Source organism: Meleagris gallopavo, chromosome 1 (assembly GCF_905368555.1).
Source record: "Meleagris gallopavo chromosome 1, MGAL_WU_HG_1.1, whole genome shotgun sequence".
Taxonomy (NCBI): domain Eukaryota; kingdom Metazoa; phylum Chordata; class Aves; order Galliformes; family Phasianidae; genus Meleagris; species Meleagris gallopavo.
This window is the reverse complement of record NC_139404.1, coordinates 133,332,990-133,351,216: the sequence shown is the minus strand read 5'-3', so window position 1 is coordinate 133,351,216 and position 18,227 is coordinate 133,332,990. Positions and strand designations below refer to the sequence as shown.

Sequence of the window (18,227 nt, the reverse complement as noted above, 5' to 3'; positions counted from 1 at the left end):
TACAGCTTCTGAATGACTTGCATTTGATTTATGACCTGTTGAAGCCGATTTGTAATGTTACTGATGAGGTCATCTAATAATTAACCCAGTTACCTTTTGCCAGACCCCTTCAGGTGAGTTGACACAGTGACCCCTACCTTTCCTTCCTTAGAGTCCGAAGGCCAGAAGTTGAAAACCACCAGTTAAAACGATACTTTGGTCAGTCAGCCTTCAAGAAGGAAAAAATGAGCTTTGTAAAAGAGAAAGGAAAACGCTTCCTATTTGCAGATATTTAGGGAGGAAAGTAGATGTCTTGTTTGCTTGAAACTGCCTTCCAAGTTCCTGAAATATATTAAATACCTGTGCATGCTTTTATAGTGAATGTGTTGGAACTGCATTTAAGTGTATTTCAGGCTTATGTGACACATTCCTAAATCTGCACCTCTCTGGGGAAGAAAGCAACCCCTTCTGCTTTCTTTCTTGCTTTGTTTTCTTTGCAAGTTAAAAACAAAATAGTGTTGTGTTAAAGCAGAAGGAGACACTGTTTCTCAGCAAACTTTCTGCATTTCAGTTGTGTAGATGAGGTCTATCAAAAGATAAATGTCATTTTGTAAGGAGAAAGTTGTTGGGTTTTTTTTTTTTTGAGTGAAAGCTGCTGTTTGAAGAAAGACAGGATTTTCAGTTCTTTCACAGTGGTGTTAGTAATTTAGACTGCTTAGATTTCATATTGCCAAAATAATTCTGACCTTTTCAAAATATAATTATTGCACCGTACTCCAGTTAGGTATAGGTGAAAGTCTCCTCAAAGAATTCCTACTTTTTGTAGAGAATCAACCTATGTGCAGACCACTGTTGTTATTTTGAGGCAATAACTTCAAATCTGAGAAGTTTCACGATGTCCAGGCACACTGAAGTGTACAGAGTGATGAAAACAGAAGATCCTGATTGGAACTTCCAAATTGCGTTGAGTTCTTTGGGGTGAAAATCAGATGCATTCTGTTGTTGTGTAGTTGCTGTAAGTACCACGTGTTTATGTATGTGGTAGTGAACAATCAGATAGCATTACCTTGCTTGTGGCAAAACGCAGGGTAGACAAAAATGATACGCTAAAGATACAGGAAAGAGTAGAAACACTGAACAGAGAACTAGGGAGGGGGGAGGGGGGGGGAGAGAAAGACCTGGAAAGAATTTCCTAGCAATGAAATGAAGAACTCTGTTCAGCCTTTAAGTGATGATGTGAACTGAAATGTTGTAAGCAATAAATATGCAATAATAGTTAGGTTTCTATCCAGTGTGACATCCAGTTAACTCTTGTAAAGAAAAAAAAACAATTGCCTGATATTGTATCTGACAGCTGTAGGAGTGTAGCAGTTTGGCACAGTTTAAGTGTTCCTTTTTGAGAGAAGGCACGAAAACATTATTTTGGCAACTGCTTTTCCTTTGCTGGAAGATGAGTAGCTGTGGAATGGCGTACAAGGATGTTGTTAACCATTTTGAAGCCCCATTAAAAAAAAAAAAAAAAAAAAAAAAAAACCCCAAAAACACTGTATCCTGATGTCTAGGTTACTTCCCATGAGGGGAAATCTGAAGGTTGTATCTTCTCTCTTTGGGGCAGGAACTTTAGATCGGCTAGGTCCAGCCACCTGCAGGGCTGCCCCCTACCAGCTCAGGCTGCCTAAGGCCCCATCCAGCCTGGGCTGTAGCACCTCCAGGGATGGGGCATCACAGCTTCTCATGTCTACCTGATCCCTGTGTGCAGTGAAAGTTCCTGTCCTCTGCAAAAGTGGATATCTCCATTCGCCAGCTGCTTGGATTTCAGCTTTCTTCAACGGTGATTTTTCCAAGGATTCCTCATCATCAGCAAATTAAATCCAATATCACCGAGGATCATGATCGTACTACTTATTCTTCACATTCAGAAGAGCAGCTTTCACTTGGCTGCAGGACTGTCATGTCTCCAGACTGTACTGAGATGCAATGTTAAAATCTCAACCTCTTCATTTTCTCCATTAAGAGTTACTTCAAGATTCCCAAGCGGTTGCTATTTCTTCCCTCCCCTTTCCTGTAGCTATTTGCTTTTAGAGCCCACAATATCTTTTTTGAGCTTGTGCCAATCTGAGTATCAATCAGGGATCCACCATGCTATAAACTGAAGGTATTTGATAAGAAAACTCCTGTGCAAAGGCATGAGATCCCAAATCCACTTCTCTTACAGGTGTGCTGAATTCTTTTCACCAACTCCAGTGGGAGTTGGACGGGGACCTCCATTAACTCAACACCATAGATGATTTTTCTGTAACTTTTGACTACAGTCAAGCTCACATTGAGCAAGGCAGCGCTATTGGGCTTAAATATCAGTGTCAGCCAAAGGCAAAGAGAGATACTTCTGGAGGAGCCAGAGCATACGGTCAAAAATGTGTAAAGGGAGGAAAAAGAAATAGCACTTTCCTGTAGCTTCCTTTATATCACTACATATGCAATTGAGATCTGCAAAATAATATAAGGCTTTTTCTTTTTTAATGAATCTGTAATCAACATTTTGAACTCCCTCTGCTTACTTTTCCATTCTGTCAAGTTTTCTCTGAAAGGAAGCAGCTTGTTTTTTAACCAAGAAACCAATGCTGCTGTGTAACCATGGTGAGCCTGATTTAAGAAAGAGGAAAATAAATGCATAAATCCTGTTTTTAACATCATTGCATCTCTCTGAAATAGGTTTGGCTGAAGCAATTTGCTCTGAGCCTTCAAAGGTTAAGATTTTGTTCTAGAAGTTCAGGTAACAACTGTATATCAATTCAGAGTGTTCTTTCATGCTGTTTCTTCTTATAGCAGAATCTTTTTGTAACAGACGTTGGTTTTATTCTCTCCTAATCTGAAGAACAGAGGATGTAAGGAGGGCAGTACAGGGAAGAAAATCCTGTGTTTTGAACTAAATCTGCTTGGGCAAAAGTTTGCATAAAAGTTCCTTTAAGTGCCTTGGAAATGCGAACAACATAGTCATTGTGAAGGAAAATGGTTTTAAAGGAACTGCATTCATTGTTGCTCAGAATGCAGTTGAATCTTCACGAGCTTTAGGATCCTGCTTTTTTAAAACATTAATTTTAAAATGCACATGGTGCTGAAACTAATGAAATTGTCTGAAGCAGTCTGAAATGACTGAAATTATCTCCAATCATTTGAGGTTCAGTGTTAATTACTGCAGTTCCCTTGTGATAGATGACTTGATATTAATGTCATATTCTTAATACCAGAGAAGAGGGATCATCCTGGGGAAAAGGCACCGATTTCCTTTGAGATTCTTTATTTTCCTACCTTTAGAATGATTGTGCTACTCTTCTGGTTCCCCAGCCTATTATGGATGAGCTAATTAAGACATGCAAGGATAGTAAGCTGTGTTCTATAAAAAAAGCTATACAGCAACTATTACTGCAGATGGCAGACTGAAAGGGCGTTCCAAGCAAAATATGCATCCTATTCCTACATTTTCAGGATATAAATGAACGACTTTTGCCTGCTGTGAAGTATAAGTGGTCAGAGCCAAAAGTCTGTCTGGGTTAGGTAGGGAAATGTGCATTTAATAGTGGATGCTGAACAACAAATAGCTTGGGATTTCTATTGAACTTCTTTGTACTTTGATTTAATAGGTTTTGTTTTTCAAATCAAGCCAGCCCTGCCTGCGTAATGTATCCAAAGAATTGCTCTTGAAATGTGCATTTGGTGAAAATAGCTCAATCATTGCACTGCTTTGCATCCAATGTAATTTCAGAAATGGACTTCTGTAGGAAGACTAAACGAACTGCTATATTTATAGGAATATACATGTATGCGGTAGGAAGATAGCCTTTCTTTTACTTATTCTTGACTGCCTGTCTTTTTTTTTTTTTTTTTTTTTGAAGTAGTTTGAAGAAGTCTTCGAGATCTGCAACAGTTTTATGAAATTATGCTTACCACATAGCTGTAGCTTTATCTTTTAGGGGCAGGAGGAAAACAAAATAGGGAGGAGGGAGGAGTAATTAATGTTTAGTATTTAAATTCAACCAGCCTCTTTAATAAGAGTGCTGTGACCAAGGCTTTAAGAAACAAAGTCCCCTTTTTTCCTGGAACAATAGCTCTTTATCACTTCGTCAAGTTATGGCATTCTTCTTCTTTGAAGTGTGACATCTGTGAGAGCTATTACCGACTCTGATGTATTCTTAATCTTAGTGGTATTTGTAATTAATCCTTAGATAACTATTGCAAGAAAAGTGACTGTTACTTTACAGAAGAAAAGCAACGGGGGAAAAACATCACAGATCAGATAGAGTCAAAACAGAACTGCACTTTTCTCCTGCAGGCTATTAAACCTGGTTTCCCCGTGTCTCTGAGCAATCCAAATACTCTAATCTCTTCACTAATGGCCACATATTATACCTTAATGAATCACTGGGCGAGGTTTAAAAATGGTCTTTTGAGAGAATAAGCAGAATTTCTCTCCCTTCTCCCTTGTAATGAGTGTCTTAATTGTTTGGTTACAAGTCATGCACCTGTCTGTCTAGTCCAGTTAATGATGAATTCTTCACTTCCACAGTTTCAGTAGATGGCAGGAAGGCTGTGCATGCTCCCTAGATGGATAAATGCGAAGTTCTTCAGCATATGCACTGTGTGCAGCTGTGGAGGAAGACTGTTAAATGTCCAAGGTCTGAGTGTTGGCATAGGACTGTTACACCCATAAATACTTCTCTGTTTCAAAGTTTTGGCTTTGGTTTGTTGTTGCCATTCTTTTCTCAAAGACTGACTTTTGTGATAAAGTCTCAGTTATGTTAGAGTTTGCTCAGATTGGGTCTATTAGAGTCTGATGCTTTTGAATGGGTTTGCATGTGGTGCCTGATTCATGACCTTGTAGTTAGGGAAGCATTCCTAACCATCCACACCTGCAGCTTTTGGTTCAACCTCGTCTTGGTTGGCATGGGTTCTGAGGGTTTTTGTCTCAGATTTAGGCTTGTAATTCTGCTTGTAAATCTTTGCTGATTTGGGCCCCTGGCCTCTTAACCTGTGATCCCTTCGACCTTGATGTAAACTATATGGAAATACACAGTAATCAAAGAGAGCCTTCCTTAGAGCTGCGCATTCAGAATCCTTTGTGAGGACAGTATGTCCAAGCAAACTTCTGTGGCACCTCTCTGTATGGGATACACTTTGGTGTACTTCAGGTTTTTCCATACAGAATTTCCCTTGTGTTTCATTTTGCAGTTTCATTTTTATGTGTTACAGAAGCACTCAAGCTTTGTGGAAGTTTCAAGAAGGTAATTTAGTCCTACAGAGTTCTTAATATCAAGCATAGTGTATTGAAAATATATGGATGCTTTTCTGAGTTCCCCATCCCTATTGTGGAACCCGAGCATGCCCGGTTAGCCCATTTTCTTTAGCAAGCAGTTTTTTTGTATGCTATGTAGCTTCACTGTCTTTGTTGCAACAAAACTGGTAGAGTGGTGGTTGTAGAGCAGCTGGCAACTTGTTTTGTGTCAATTCCTGCTTCCCCAAGCAAACCCAGATGTTTCCTGCCACTGCACAACCAATACCGTACATTGTGTGTACGAGTTTCAGCAGCCTAGAAAATGAAACAATAGTATTTCTGAGAGATCTATGGCTTGACAGTTGTGTACCTGTAGTTGTCAAATGATATTCATTCACGGAGAAGAAAGAAAAAAATAAACCCTTCTCCACTAATATTATCACAGATAATTCTGAAATCCTAGCCAGATGGTGAATAAATGGAATGTAACCTTAGTGCTCAGTGCTCTATCTCTTTTCCCCACTGAGAGTCTAATTAATGTAAAATCCGCGGTGTTTCTTAGTTCAGCTGGATTTTATTGATCATCTGTCCAAATGTGAAGCTCTACCTCTCTCCTACCCCAAAGACTGAGGTTTTATGATACCGCTGCAGATGCTGTCGTGCCCTCCTTCAGTGTGATGATCCGTCGTGGATTCATTTGTATTACTTGGCAGCGCTCAGTAGTTTAACACAGTTCAGTGGCTTTGCCATCCCCTGGAGGGTGGAACAGTAACTGCATTACTGCGTTCTCATGTGTGTTTTTTTTCTTCTGATGCCTGTGTCTGCAGTTGCAATTTGTTCTCATCTTTATAAGACCTTACTGACTGCTTGAGATCAGTAAATAACGGTTGTGAGAATGTATCTGCAAGGCCTGAATGCAGACAAAGTACTTAATTCAGCTGCTACTTGAGGCCTGAAGCTCTGCTTGCTAAAACTGATGTTGCCTCAGAAACTTTCTATGTGCATAATAATACCATAACTATATACAGGCTACTACTTCTAAAGGCCCAGGGTACCCAGACTGAGCCTCGTCTCTTTAAGACCAACTGTGGAATGATTTATTGAAGATATTCTGCGTATATTTTTTGGTTCCTATTGTTGCAGAGTTCCTTACATAACTGTCCCACATTAACCTTATTTATGTTGACAGTGTGAAGTTGTCGACTCTGTTCTGCAGCCTGCTTTATAATGTCTTTTTTTTTTTTTTTTTTTTGACTTCCAGCTACATTCTGTGTCCTAGTTGAAAGTGAAAGTCAGTGTTGTGATAGTCTTTAAACTCTCAGTAGTTTCAGATGTGTTTTCAGGTAAAGAATAGACTTGGAGCAAATGGACGCAAAGAGCTGGTACCTGTTTGCTGTATCATTTTATACTGTTGTCTTCCTTGAAACTGTTTTCCATACCAAAAGTACAAGAAATGAGCATTGCTTGCTTAGTGAGGCATTTGGTTATATTATTAGGTTTATTTTGAGTTTAAATCACTGTTATAAATAGTGAATAAGCATGCACATTAGCACATGCAACCGCCTTTAATGCAGGACTGTTGTGACACCTCTGAACTGGCTCAGCTGTTACCAGTGGGGACCACTTTTTATTTTTACTGTTCTGCAGTTTTCAATCTCAGTGGTGCAGGTGCATGGGGCTTCCTTCTTCTGACGTTTTTTTCAATGTATTTAATAAACAAGCTTAGAACTCTTTTTAATGTGCGCAGTGACAAATTATCGTTAGTGAATTCTTGTATGTTTTATGTAGTATAGTTTGGGGACAGTGATCAGAAATGTGGCTCTGCTATCAGAGAACTTAAGATGTGCACTGGAATTGTCTTCTTTAAATCATTCAGTTTTCCTCCTTTTGTCATCTCATGTAATCATCAGAATTCCTCTTGTACTCCAAAACCACATTCTGGACACTTGTTTTGCATATGTATCCGCCATGTATGCAACTTAATTAAATCATGAATATATCTAGCATTGTTTTAATTTCCTTCTGATGATGATACGAAAAAATTAACCTCATACTGCTGTTACATGACTCTAATGTTCTCCTTTTTATTTTCCAGCTGTCTGGGGCAACTTTGTCAATATGAGGTAATGTATGTATTTGTATTGAATATCCTTATCTGAAATAAAACTGTTACATTTATCACTGTACGTCAAGTAGGAAGAAAACAGAAGAGTGGCTTGAGCTGTTGCTGGATGGTTGCTAAGCAGCTGATACCATCTTTTAAATACAGTGTGTTCAGTCACAGAGCGGCGTGTGTCTGCTCTAATTCTCACCCAGGGTCTTCTGCCCTTCAGCGTGCTCCCTTACACATATTTTATCCTGGGAGGTGGTTTAAGGCAAGTTGCTTAGCATAGTTGAGCACATAGGCTGAAATTCTTCCTTCCTTCATCACAAACCTGACCCATATCTTAGTGGCAATGCAGGCTATAGAACTGGAAAGTAGCAGATCATCTGCTTACCGTAGTTATGCTTCTGTGCCTAGAATTGGAGATGGTGTTTTGAGGACTTCACTCCCCACACTGCCCTACCTCCATAGTTAATTGGGAGAGAATAAGGTGGTTTAAGTACTGAAAAGCAGAACATCCTGTGTTGTGTCCCCCATAGTTTTTGCCCTTGGAAATAGGATGGCGTAACATATAAATGCAAATGATGCACATTTCACAGTACTGCTGCTTACATGTGAGTGTCATGTGGGAATTTCACAAGGAAGTTGTGGCTGGAAAAGAAGGTGAAGAGAATAAGAGGACACTGTTCCCTAGAGCAGAGTCTTTGTGGATAGGGGACAGAATGTTTCACAGAATGGCCAGGGTTGGAAGGGACCTCAAGGATCATGAATCTCCAACCCCCCTGCCACAGCCAGGGCCACCAACCTCCCCATTTAATACTAGACCAGGCTGCCCAGGGCCCCATCCAATCTGGCCTTGAACACGTCCAGGGACGGGGCATCCACAACCTCTCTGGGCAGCCTGTTCCAGCACCTCACCACTCTCTGTAAAGAACTTCCCCCTGACATCCAACCTAAATCTCCCCTCCCTCAACTTAAAACTATTTCTCCTTGTCCTGCAATGTTTCACCTCATTGTTCTGCTAGTGAAGGACTTAGTTACTCTGTTACCATGCTCGCTGGCATGGAATGAAGGGAGTTTGAGGCAAGGTAAGAAAATCAGTGAATTTTCTGTGGGCTTTCATTTACCCAGAATAGCTTTCTATGGGAAAGCTATATGCCAAGCTGTCCACTTTACCCTTCTTGCTGTTTCCCACTGTTTCTAGAAGCGTTCAGCTGTTAGTCCAACAGCTGCTGAGTTGCTGTGGTTTGCAGACGGACTTATTTAAATTATTTGTTAACTCGTGATCATCCAACTATGGCAGTTCAGCAGCTGTTAGGTGTGCAGCTAAGCGTTTCTGGAGGAAGGACAGGACCTCAGGTGTTTGAGGAGGACAGGATGGGTCATGGGATCCAGCACGTTGATTCCCTGATAAGCTATCCTTAGAAATTGTCTGCATCAACCCTCTTGTTTGGGGAGACCCTTACAGAGCTATTTCTGAACATCTGATACTGACACTCAAATAATAACAATGTTAGGAGGAAAGGCTCATTAGAAACTAACCTGTTTTTGAATAAACAGTGGTTTGAGCTGTTTCTTTGGGGACCTTTTGTTGTTGGTAAAACATTTGAAGCATTCACACAAATTTCTTAATGGTTCTTCATAATAAATTCTTACTATGTTAACTGGAGTGTTGTTTTTTTTTTTACTTTACTATTAAAAAAAAATGCAATTCTTTGTGAAAAGATGATTCAGAGTCTGTGTGTTGCAGCCTTGAAATGTACTACACTGATATGACAAAATTCATCTACTCATTGAGATTTTTGCCTCAGTAGTATAACTGAACTGGCTTTAGTAACGGAGTTTTACAGGAGGGTATGAAGGGAATCATTGCTCTGGCTTTGAATAGCATGGCATATGTGTACCTGTTTAACAAAGGGCCTTCTGTTTCCTTAGGTGTAATGACTGCAGGTCCCAAGTAAAGGAGCTCTGTTTTATTTGAAAGAACTCCATTTTAAGTTGGATACCAATGAATCCTCTAGTATGCAAAAAATTAGTACTGTAAGGGTTGATAAATAATTCCCCTTTCAGAAGCTTTAGTTTGGGGGAGGAGAGGGGAAAAAAAAGAATTACACAAACTTAAGGAAAATCATATAATTAGATTCAAGAGTTAAAATATTAAAGTGTTCTATGTTTACAGAAGTTCACGTAAGAATGAACACAACTAATTAAGTTGTTTTACACAACAACAAGTCCACACAGATTTATGCAAGGAGCCAAATCCTAGGCAGTCCTGTGTTTTTACAAGTTATCATGACGTCTTTCATTCTTCTGTGTACAAGCCTGGCATCATTTCAGAGAAGTACCATATGTGAATAGTCACTGTTGCCCATCAGCTGATCACATAGTTTCAGTATAGGTTTTTTCCTTGTTCCATGGAAGTTAAAATTCAGAGCTAGGGACATATACTGTGGTTTATGGTTGTGTTTTTTTTTTGTTTTTTTTTTTTTTTATTAAAATTACAGTTGTGGCATTAAGAGAAAATGTTTTGTTAGCATGCAGTAAATGTGAGCCCACAAAAAGTTGTCTTAAGCATTCACATAATGGAACTACACTTAAAAATATTACTTCTGACTCTCTGTGCAATGACTCGGCACTTTTGTACAGTTAAATTGATTTTTGTCTGTAAAATAAAGCTGTCATCTTTAATTTTATTACTTTTTTCCCATGGGTGTGGTTCAGGTTTTGACAAACTTTGTGACAAGGCTGTAACTTTTTTCAGTGGGAACTGAACCAACCAACTGAACCAACCACTTTCATTTTCTCTATTAAATAATATTTTGGATAATATAAAGCTACTGTTTCAACAGGAAAGGTATAATGTAGGTGCAGTGGAGCAAGCATTGCTTATGAATAAATTATGTGTTTTTTTTCTTGCCAACAGGTCTCTTCAGGAAAATGGAGATCAGAAGGTAGAAAGTAAAATAGAGGAGGTTAGTTTTCTAATGGCCGTTTGTTCTGCTTTAAAGACTCAATTTTGTTCATTTCATATTGTAAGAGATTATCTAATTACTCTGTGTTCCACTAAAACCATTCAAATCATTATACTTGTACGTAACAGTATTTGAACTGTTATTCTTTGTAGTGGAGTTACTAACATAGATCTGCGACTCTCAGCTGTTTGGTTTTTTTTTCATCTAAGCCTTTTTGGGGAGCTGTAGCAGTAGAGGTAGTCTCATTTGCTGCAGTGGCTTTGTAGATCACTCTTGAGAACTGACTTGAGTTACTGAATATTGGACATATGCAGATCTTTCCTCTGTCCCTCTTCCAAAGTGCTTCGGTAGGTGTTTGGAACCTCACAAATACGTTTTGCTTTAGTGGTCGACTAATGAACAAATGTAGCTGTGTTGATTGCTGAGACTAGTTTGCACTAAAAATGCCTTAAGGACAAGTGCTGGTAATTTCTAGAGTAGATATTTCAGCCTCAGTTTGTTCTGAAATACTGTGAAAATTTACAAGCAATCCTTTTTCAATATGCTTTTAGACTTCCTATATAATAGCAATAAAATAATAGACATAAATGTATTTGAGGTGAGTACTTCCACTACTTTCATGTGTGTTTGTGTGAGATTATACTAATTTACTCCGATCTACGTAGTGTCTTGGGTTCCTACAATTCCTGTAGATGCAGTGAAAAGCTTACTGCAGTTGCTTAAGGTCAGGAGAAAGACTGTTCTTAGGTCAAGTCTTCTGCATTTTCTTTTTTTTTTTTTTAATCTGGAAAACATTGCAACAAGCATTCTGAAAATCCCAGTTGTTTAAGAATGATTAAATACTTGAAATTTGCTGGGTAGATCAGAGTTGCTTCCCTGATAAGTCAGGCACCTCTGGTTCTTGCTTTTAGAACTTTAGCTGTATAGTACTTTAAACTATTTGAATGACTATGACTTTTTGGGAGCTGTTTGCTGTTCCACAGAGCTAGATGCTTGAAGAGTAAATAACAATAGTGTATTTCCTCTGGACGCAAATGTGCAGCTTATTTCAGTTCATTTCTTAATTTTCTGAGTTATTTGGCTCTAACTGGCAGTATTTGTAGAAAACAAATAGGGGTTGATATCTATTACTATTTAATACCATTTCAAGTGTTAACCTTCTGATAGCTTTCCATTTACATATGATTGTAGGTGGTAAGTCCATTGTTGAAACTTGGCAGGACTGTTAGAAATTCAGGTCTTGTAGTAAAGAACCTGGAACAGATGCTGACCTAGGTGCTTTTCATTCAATGCAGTGAAAATACAAACAGAAGCATTAGTAGATGAGCTATATTTTTCTAGCAACTTTCCTTTTATCAATATTTTTTAAAAGACTTAGACATATTTTACATTGTTTAAGTTTTTTTCAAGTGCGGTGTTTCTTTAATTTCACGTTTTCTGAGAGAGTTACAGCTACTGCTCTGGACCTAATGCTTCTGTATTTATTTCTGTTTAAGTCAAGTAAGAATCATAATGTTAGATATTCTTATCCCCAAGACTGTGGTACTCATAGCCTTGGATGCTCTTTTGAGCAACTGCCTTACCTCTGAATATGCTTTGTTTTCAGTGCTGTGCGAAGGGATTTCATGCTATTAGATGTTTTTTTTTAATGAAAATGATTTAAGGATTTTTGACGTAAAGAATAGTTTGAGGTACAAGTTTCTAGGAATGTCTTCTCTGAAATTCTTCATTAAAGACTGTTTGCCGTGATTTTTTGCTCCAAAGTCACTCTATCTGAATGTTTTGTGATGTGAACCTTGTCTGTTCTTCAAAGTTTAAATATTACTCATTTATTTTAGGCTGTTGCACCTCTAAGGGAGAAAATCAAAGATCTAGAAAAAAGGTATGTCATCTTTTCTAAGTTTGGGAATCAATTAAAAAGCACAGTTTCTGCTGTGTAGCAGTCAATTCTGTAGCTTGTAGGCTTGAGATTCATGTTTTGCTTATGCCCTCTATATTTTTCAATTTTTATCATGCTTAAGTGAGGATGGGCCCTTGAATGCCAAAGGACATTAATGCTGAAGATAATCAGGCTGATTGAATCTCACTGAAGTAACTGTGAGTGCTGAATTCTTGTAAAGCACAGATCCTGTGAAGGAGTATGCAGGTTTTAGTATTGGTGAACAGCTACTGTAATTACCTAAGTTCAGTACAGACTTGTACTGAAATGTACTGGTTTCAACTACAGAAAGCTGGAAATGTTTCCCATACTTGTGATCATTTACCATGGTCCAGATAAGCTGCAATAATTTGCTTGTGAATCTTTGTGCATGTGCTTTGGATGAGCCCAACACACTCATTTTTCTTAGGACTTGTAAGGGAATGTGATTGCTTGAATTAAACTAGATAACACAGCAGAGGAAAACAGATGAGCTTTTTGGTGAACTGCGGATGTTAAATGTGGAGGACTCTGTGCTGTAGTTTCAGGAGCACCTGAACTCGTGAATTATTATTATTTTTTTTTAATAATTTGAGTTTCACTCCCTTGTCCCTTTCTGTTTTGTCTGTTCTGTAACGTCATTTCCTCCCTAGGTGAGAATGCTGCCTTACAAGGGGCTAAATCTAGCCTTTTCTAGGCAGTGCCACTAAGCCTGAACAGTTTCATGTGGCGTACTGGTGGTGATGTGCTGTTCCTCTGGTGAAGGTGCAGAATGACATTGCTCTTGGTCAGAGGCGTGCTTGACAGTGTTTGGAGCTGTGTCTTGTCAGTGAGCAGTTGACCCTTCTGCCTGCTGCCTCTGTGGTGTAACAAACAACCAAACAAGAAAAGCAAAAATATGGAAGGGGTCACTTATGATACTACTGCACCAATCATAATAGCGAAATTATGAAGAAATGAGTTCAGGTTACATTTTTGATGTACTCTATCTGTTAATTGACTTGTTTAACCTTAACTGATAGTCAGTATGTCTTCAGTTTCGCTTGCTGGTAGTTCAGGTATTTCCTTCTGCCATTGTGGTAGGAGTGTCTGATCTTTTTTTCTATTTAGTACATTTTTTCCAAATAAACATTGAGTTGTTAGGTGTAACAACTTCTCAGGAGCCATCAGACAGCTCATTCCATTTTGACTAGCACACGCAGAGTGCTGATGGCTCTTGCTACGAATGTCTAGCATTGAGCAGAAAGAGTCAAAATATATTTTACCTCTGTAAGAACTGAAAATATAATTCCATTTTCACAAAATATGGGCTTTTGGGCTGCTAGGGCTCATACCAAAACAGAGACTTACTGTTCTAAGGTTTTGTTAAACAGTGCAGCTGCTTAATTCTGTTGGCACAACTGCACGTAAGATGTTGCTGCTAATAATTTTTAGATGTTGCAACTATATAAAGTGATGGTATGTAACTACTCACTCATCAGCCTGAAGGCTGATCCTGCTTGAGAAACTTAATCTGTAATTTCACTGGTTATTTGGTTGTGTGTTTGTCTTGTTTGTTTCACCTTATTAGCTGATTAAAATCTGTAAGCAAACCACCTTCTTGCTTTTGGGAAGCAGATAAGTCAAGAATTCCTAGTCTCATGACAGAAGGCTGTTTAACAAGCTAAAATTGGAAAGTTCTTATTAATAATTTGCACAGCAAAAAGCATTACTAGGCTAGTGTATTCATCAAAGCATTAGGTCAAGGTAAGCTTGAGTTCTTGCCGAAAGATGAGTGTTCTCTTCAGTCAGCTCTGGACTCCTACAGGCTGCCCCCGAGCCATTGCTGGCCTAATAGAAGGTGCAAGAATGGTTGGGAAATCCCTTTGGCAGCCGTGTCACTTTGTGCCAGGATAATGTAGCTTGACCTTAAAAGTGAAGGAGTTTGACTTTTATATCAAATTATTTGACACTTTTTAAAAATAACTTCATAAAATTTCAAGATGTCTTTTTTTATCAGTGGATTTGCCTTTCTTTCACAGGAAGGCTGCTTTACTTGTCTGTATTGTGCTTATGCACTGCTATTTCTCATTGCTTGGTCTTAAATCAAAGAATTAAGGTTACTGTTACCAACCCCTGTAGCAATACAAGGCAGGTGTTGGTAGCTTCTGATTTCAGTCTTCCTGTACGGATAATGTTTGAAGATTCTGCTGCCATATTTCCCCTATCTATGAAAATGGCTTTTACTCTAGGATGAAAAATTTGTCATAAATACAGAAGTATGTCTGCTTTGTCTCTGAAAAATTCCTGTTGGGCCAGTACTGCGGGGTACAACCAGGCAATTCAGGATCAGAGGTATATAGAGTGAGTGTAGAGGTGTGTAAAAGAAAACGTAATCTCAGTGTGAATTCCTGACACAAATGCTTTTTGCTTGTTACAACCAATTGTATGTCCAGCATGTGGACTGCCTGGAGGAGAAGAGTAATCGTAGTTTCAGTTCTGGCCACTCTCATATTTGGCTAAGAATAACTTTAACCTTTGAAATATTGCCAGGACTAAAATGCTACTTACTTTAAAATAAAATAATAATTCACATCTTCTTTCACATCTTCACTTGGAGAAATTTGCCATATGCAGAGTGCCAGCCAATGGGGAGGGTGAATGATTCTACATCCGTAGAAGCGTTTGTGGTTCTGAGCATCAATTTTGAAATTGAGAGCACCTAAAAATACAAATGTTATAGTTTCATTCTTAGGATATTTTAGTTTTGATTGAATTCTTTTGGGAGGGAAAAAAAAAAAAAAGAAGGCTCAAAAAGATTGAAGTGCAAATGGTTTGCAGACCATTAAAATAATGGCAGTGTAGCCAGTTTTTGAGAAGAAGGTTAAGATTAGCTTTCAGACTGAATAAAATTGCGTTGTTTGTTGTTTTTTTTTTAAGTTGAAGCATCATAGTAAGTTGTATGTAAGCATGATACTGATTATGTTGAAACTTTAAGTATATTTATTTGAAGTCAGTGTGCTAAGTTAACAGAAGGTGTTTTTTTTTTTCAGAATGTTTTAATACATTGCTTGCTTTTTAAATTTTCAACTGTTAGAAGCTGAGTGAATCACACTAGAAAATCAGTTAAACAAAAGTTTAATGTGCTTCTTGCAGATCAGGTGTTATTTTTCACGTGCTTTGACAGAGTGCAGGTAATTTCAAATGTTGGTCTAGATTCTGTAGGAAAATGGAGTAAACATAACCTTAGAACTTCAAGAATTGGAGGTTGTTAGAATAATGTTTTCTTTTTCAAAGACAGTTGTCAGGAAGAAGAAGCAAAGCTCCAACTTACGTATTTTTTCTTCTTTGTTTTGGAATGTTCTTTAGTTTTACCCAGAAATACCCACCAGTGAAATTTTTATCGGAAAAGGACCGTAAAAGAATCCTGGTAAGTTTGTATTTACTCGGGGGTTGTGCTTGGGAAATAAGAGTTCGGTGGAATGTGATCAGTTTACATACATAATTCAAGTTATGAACAGGAGTAAAGTAAGTCGCTTTTGTTATCATATGTGCTGCATGGAGTTTGGGCGAATGCTTCACTTATCCACGCTATGTGCTCAAGCACAGCGAATGGTTATTAGACTTGGGCTCTGGTTTGGAGGTTTGACTTGTTGATTAAGCTACTGTACTCTGCTTCTAACATCATAGACTTGCATTCCTAAATGATCTTTGTGTTCTCAGATGTGTTAAACTTGTAAACTGGGCAACTTCTTTCGCACATCATGGCGGAAAGGTTGTGTGATTGAATTGGACAAAATTTAGTCAAAAGGCTGGAAGTCTGCAGTTCTGTTAAGGAGGTGTAATTAAACTTAAGGAGTGTTCATTTCCCTGTTATTTTATCTATTGTTTGTTATTTTGAAGCATCACAAATGTTTCAGGGTGGAAAAGGAAAGGAGGTTAAGTCAGGACAAGGAAATTCAAATTTCATTAGTTTAATTTCATTCATTTATGACAACTTGAGAGAGATAGATTTGTAGGCTCTTTCTTTGTTGAAATTGAGATGGGCAGAGAGGAAAGTAGCGTAGAGCCTTACTCTGAAAACTATTTAGTTGCTCATACCTGCAATTGTAACAATGTCTCCTTAAGGTTCTTTTAGAATAAGTGAGTAGGTGTTTACAAGAAAAAGCAGTGTATGCTGATAATAGAATCAGAGACTCATAGAATGACCTGGGTTGAAAAGGACCGCAATAATCATCTAGTTTCAACCTTCCTGCTATGTGCAGGGTCACCAACCACCAGATCAGGCTGCCCAGAGCCACATCCAGCCTGGCCTTGAATGCCTCCAGGGATGGGGCATCCACAGCCTCCTTGGGCAACCTGTTCCAGTGTCACCACCCTCTGTGTGGAAAAAATAGGTTATAGAACTCTTAATACTGAGTTTTAAACTTCAGCACTTGAAGGTACTGGATGGAGAACAGAAGGTATTGGAAAGAGAGTGTTTCTGCTGACCTGGAGATAAATACATTTTTGGTGTCTGCATATTGTAGAGATTAAATTACTACAGGGAAAGCTGCCCAAAAGCGTGAATGAGTCATAGTCACAGTCATGAGATATACTCATTTTTTCTATATTGCATTTGGGAACTACTTCAAAGTAAACTGCAAACTCAAGTGGGCAGTTTTATTTAGAAACTTGCTGTTATCGTGTAGTAAAAATGTTCTTCTGAGTAGTTAAAAGTCAGCATATGGAGAACTTGTATAAACTTTGAATTTTGTCAGGAGTAAACAACAAGAATTGGCAAGCCAAATGAAGCTTGGTAGATGACTTGCTGCATATTTTGCTGACTTCCCTATACTATTCTAAATTCTGATTTTTCCCTGACCACAAACTCCGACTGCAACCTGGAGATACCTGCAACACTGGCATGATCAGACAACAATTCTAGCAGTCCTTTGCTAATACTGCGTACCTGTTTGCAAATAATTTCTAGTAGGGTTGGTGTCTCAGCTAAGATGAGGTACTCTGGGATTTTGATTCAAAAGAGCTTCAGTCCGTTAAACTTCATCCTGTGGTGTGTGTTTTATCTAATTTGCTCTTAAGTGATCAGCCACTATCAGGCTATCTTATACCAGAGAGGGAATTATGCAGTATTATGGATGAAAGGGCTGACGCAAGCTCAATCTGTTGTGTATTCTTTTGTGTGTGTGTTTTTGGTGTTTTTTTATTTCTTTATGAATTCAATATTTTAGACCAGTAGAAGCACAGAATAATTTGATGTAATTTCCAAATGGGATGTTAGATGTTTTGAATCTGACTGCAGACAACAGAAATGAACCTGTCGAGTAAATAGACAAGTATTTAAGTGTCTCTATTACAGAAAATTTAGTAATATTTGTGCTTTTCAGAAGATGCTGAAGTTACAAGGCATATTGGCACTCTTAAATAATTAAGTACATATTTTTTTAATGAGGTCTTACTAAAGAATGTCTCTTTAAGCCTCAGGTGCTAATGCTTCAGTTCTGATATGGAAATGATTCATGTACAGTATATGATTTTGGAGATTAATATGTCACTGTGATTTGCAGGAAGTCATATTTAGAAATGAAGTATATTAACCTTGCTTTTATAAGTGATTACAGGAAGGTTATACAGAGAGCTCCAATGAAAAATTATCTTTTCTTTTTTTAACATAGCCTCAAGTAATGATAAGTAATTTATACAGTTCTTTACTTTTCCAGGGGAAATTCAGCTCCTTTTCCAGGTAGTTCATTATCTAATACCTGTAGAAATCATATGTTAATAAAGCTAATACAGTTCTATGATAAAACTAGAGTTCAAGTACTTGGAACTTCTTTTCTAGGAAAATTGGCTTGTGCTTTTTTTCCACTCCTTTTTTCCCTTTTGCTTGCATATAATGTGAAAGGGTGCTGCAAAACAGTGCTTGCTTTGGCTAGGAGATGGGGAAAGAGTATAGCTTTTGATGCTTTGCTACACTGAAGATAGATTGCAAGCATTGAATTTGCC

General features: G+C 38.1%; 1 protein-coding gene across 1 annotated transcript in view; it reads left to right on the top strand.

Annotated features, from left to right (window-relative positions):
• Nucleotides 1-18,227, top strand: part of UXS1 (UDP-glucuronate decarboxylase 1) — a 55,406-nt gene that overhangs the window by 5,309 nt on the left and 31,870 nt on the right. Inside the window, exons 2-5 of the mRNA XM_010728139.4 lie at nucleotides 7,344-7,371; nucleotides 10,276-10,324; nucleotides 12,163-12,206; nucleotides 15,591-15,651. Coding sequence (XP_010726441.1) covers nucleotides 7,344-7,371; nucleotides 10,276-10,324; nucleotides 12,163-12,206; nucleotides 15,591-15,651 — 182 coding nt within the window. The remainder of the gene's footprint in view (nucleotides 1-7,343; nucleotides 7,372-10,275; nucleotides 10,325-12,162; nucleotides 12,207-15,590; nucleotides 15,652-18,227) is intronic.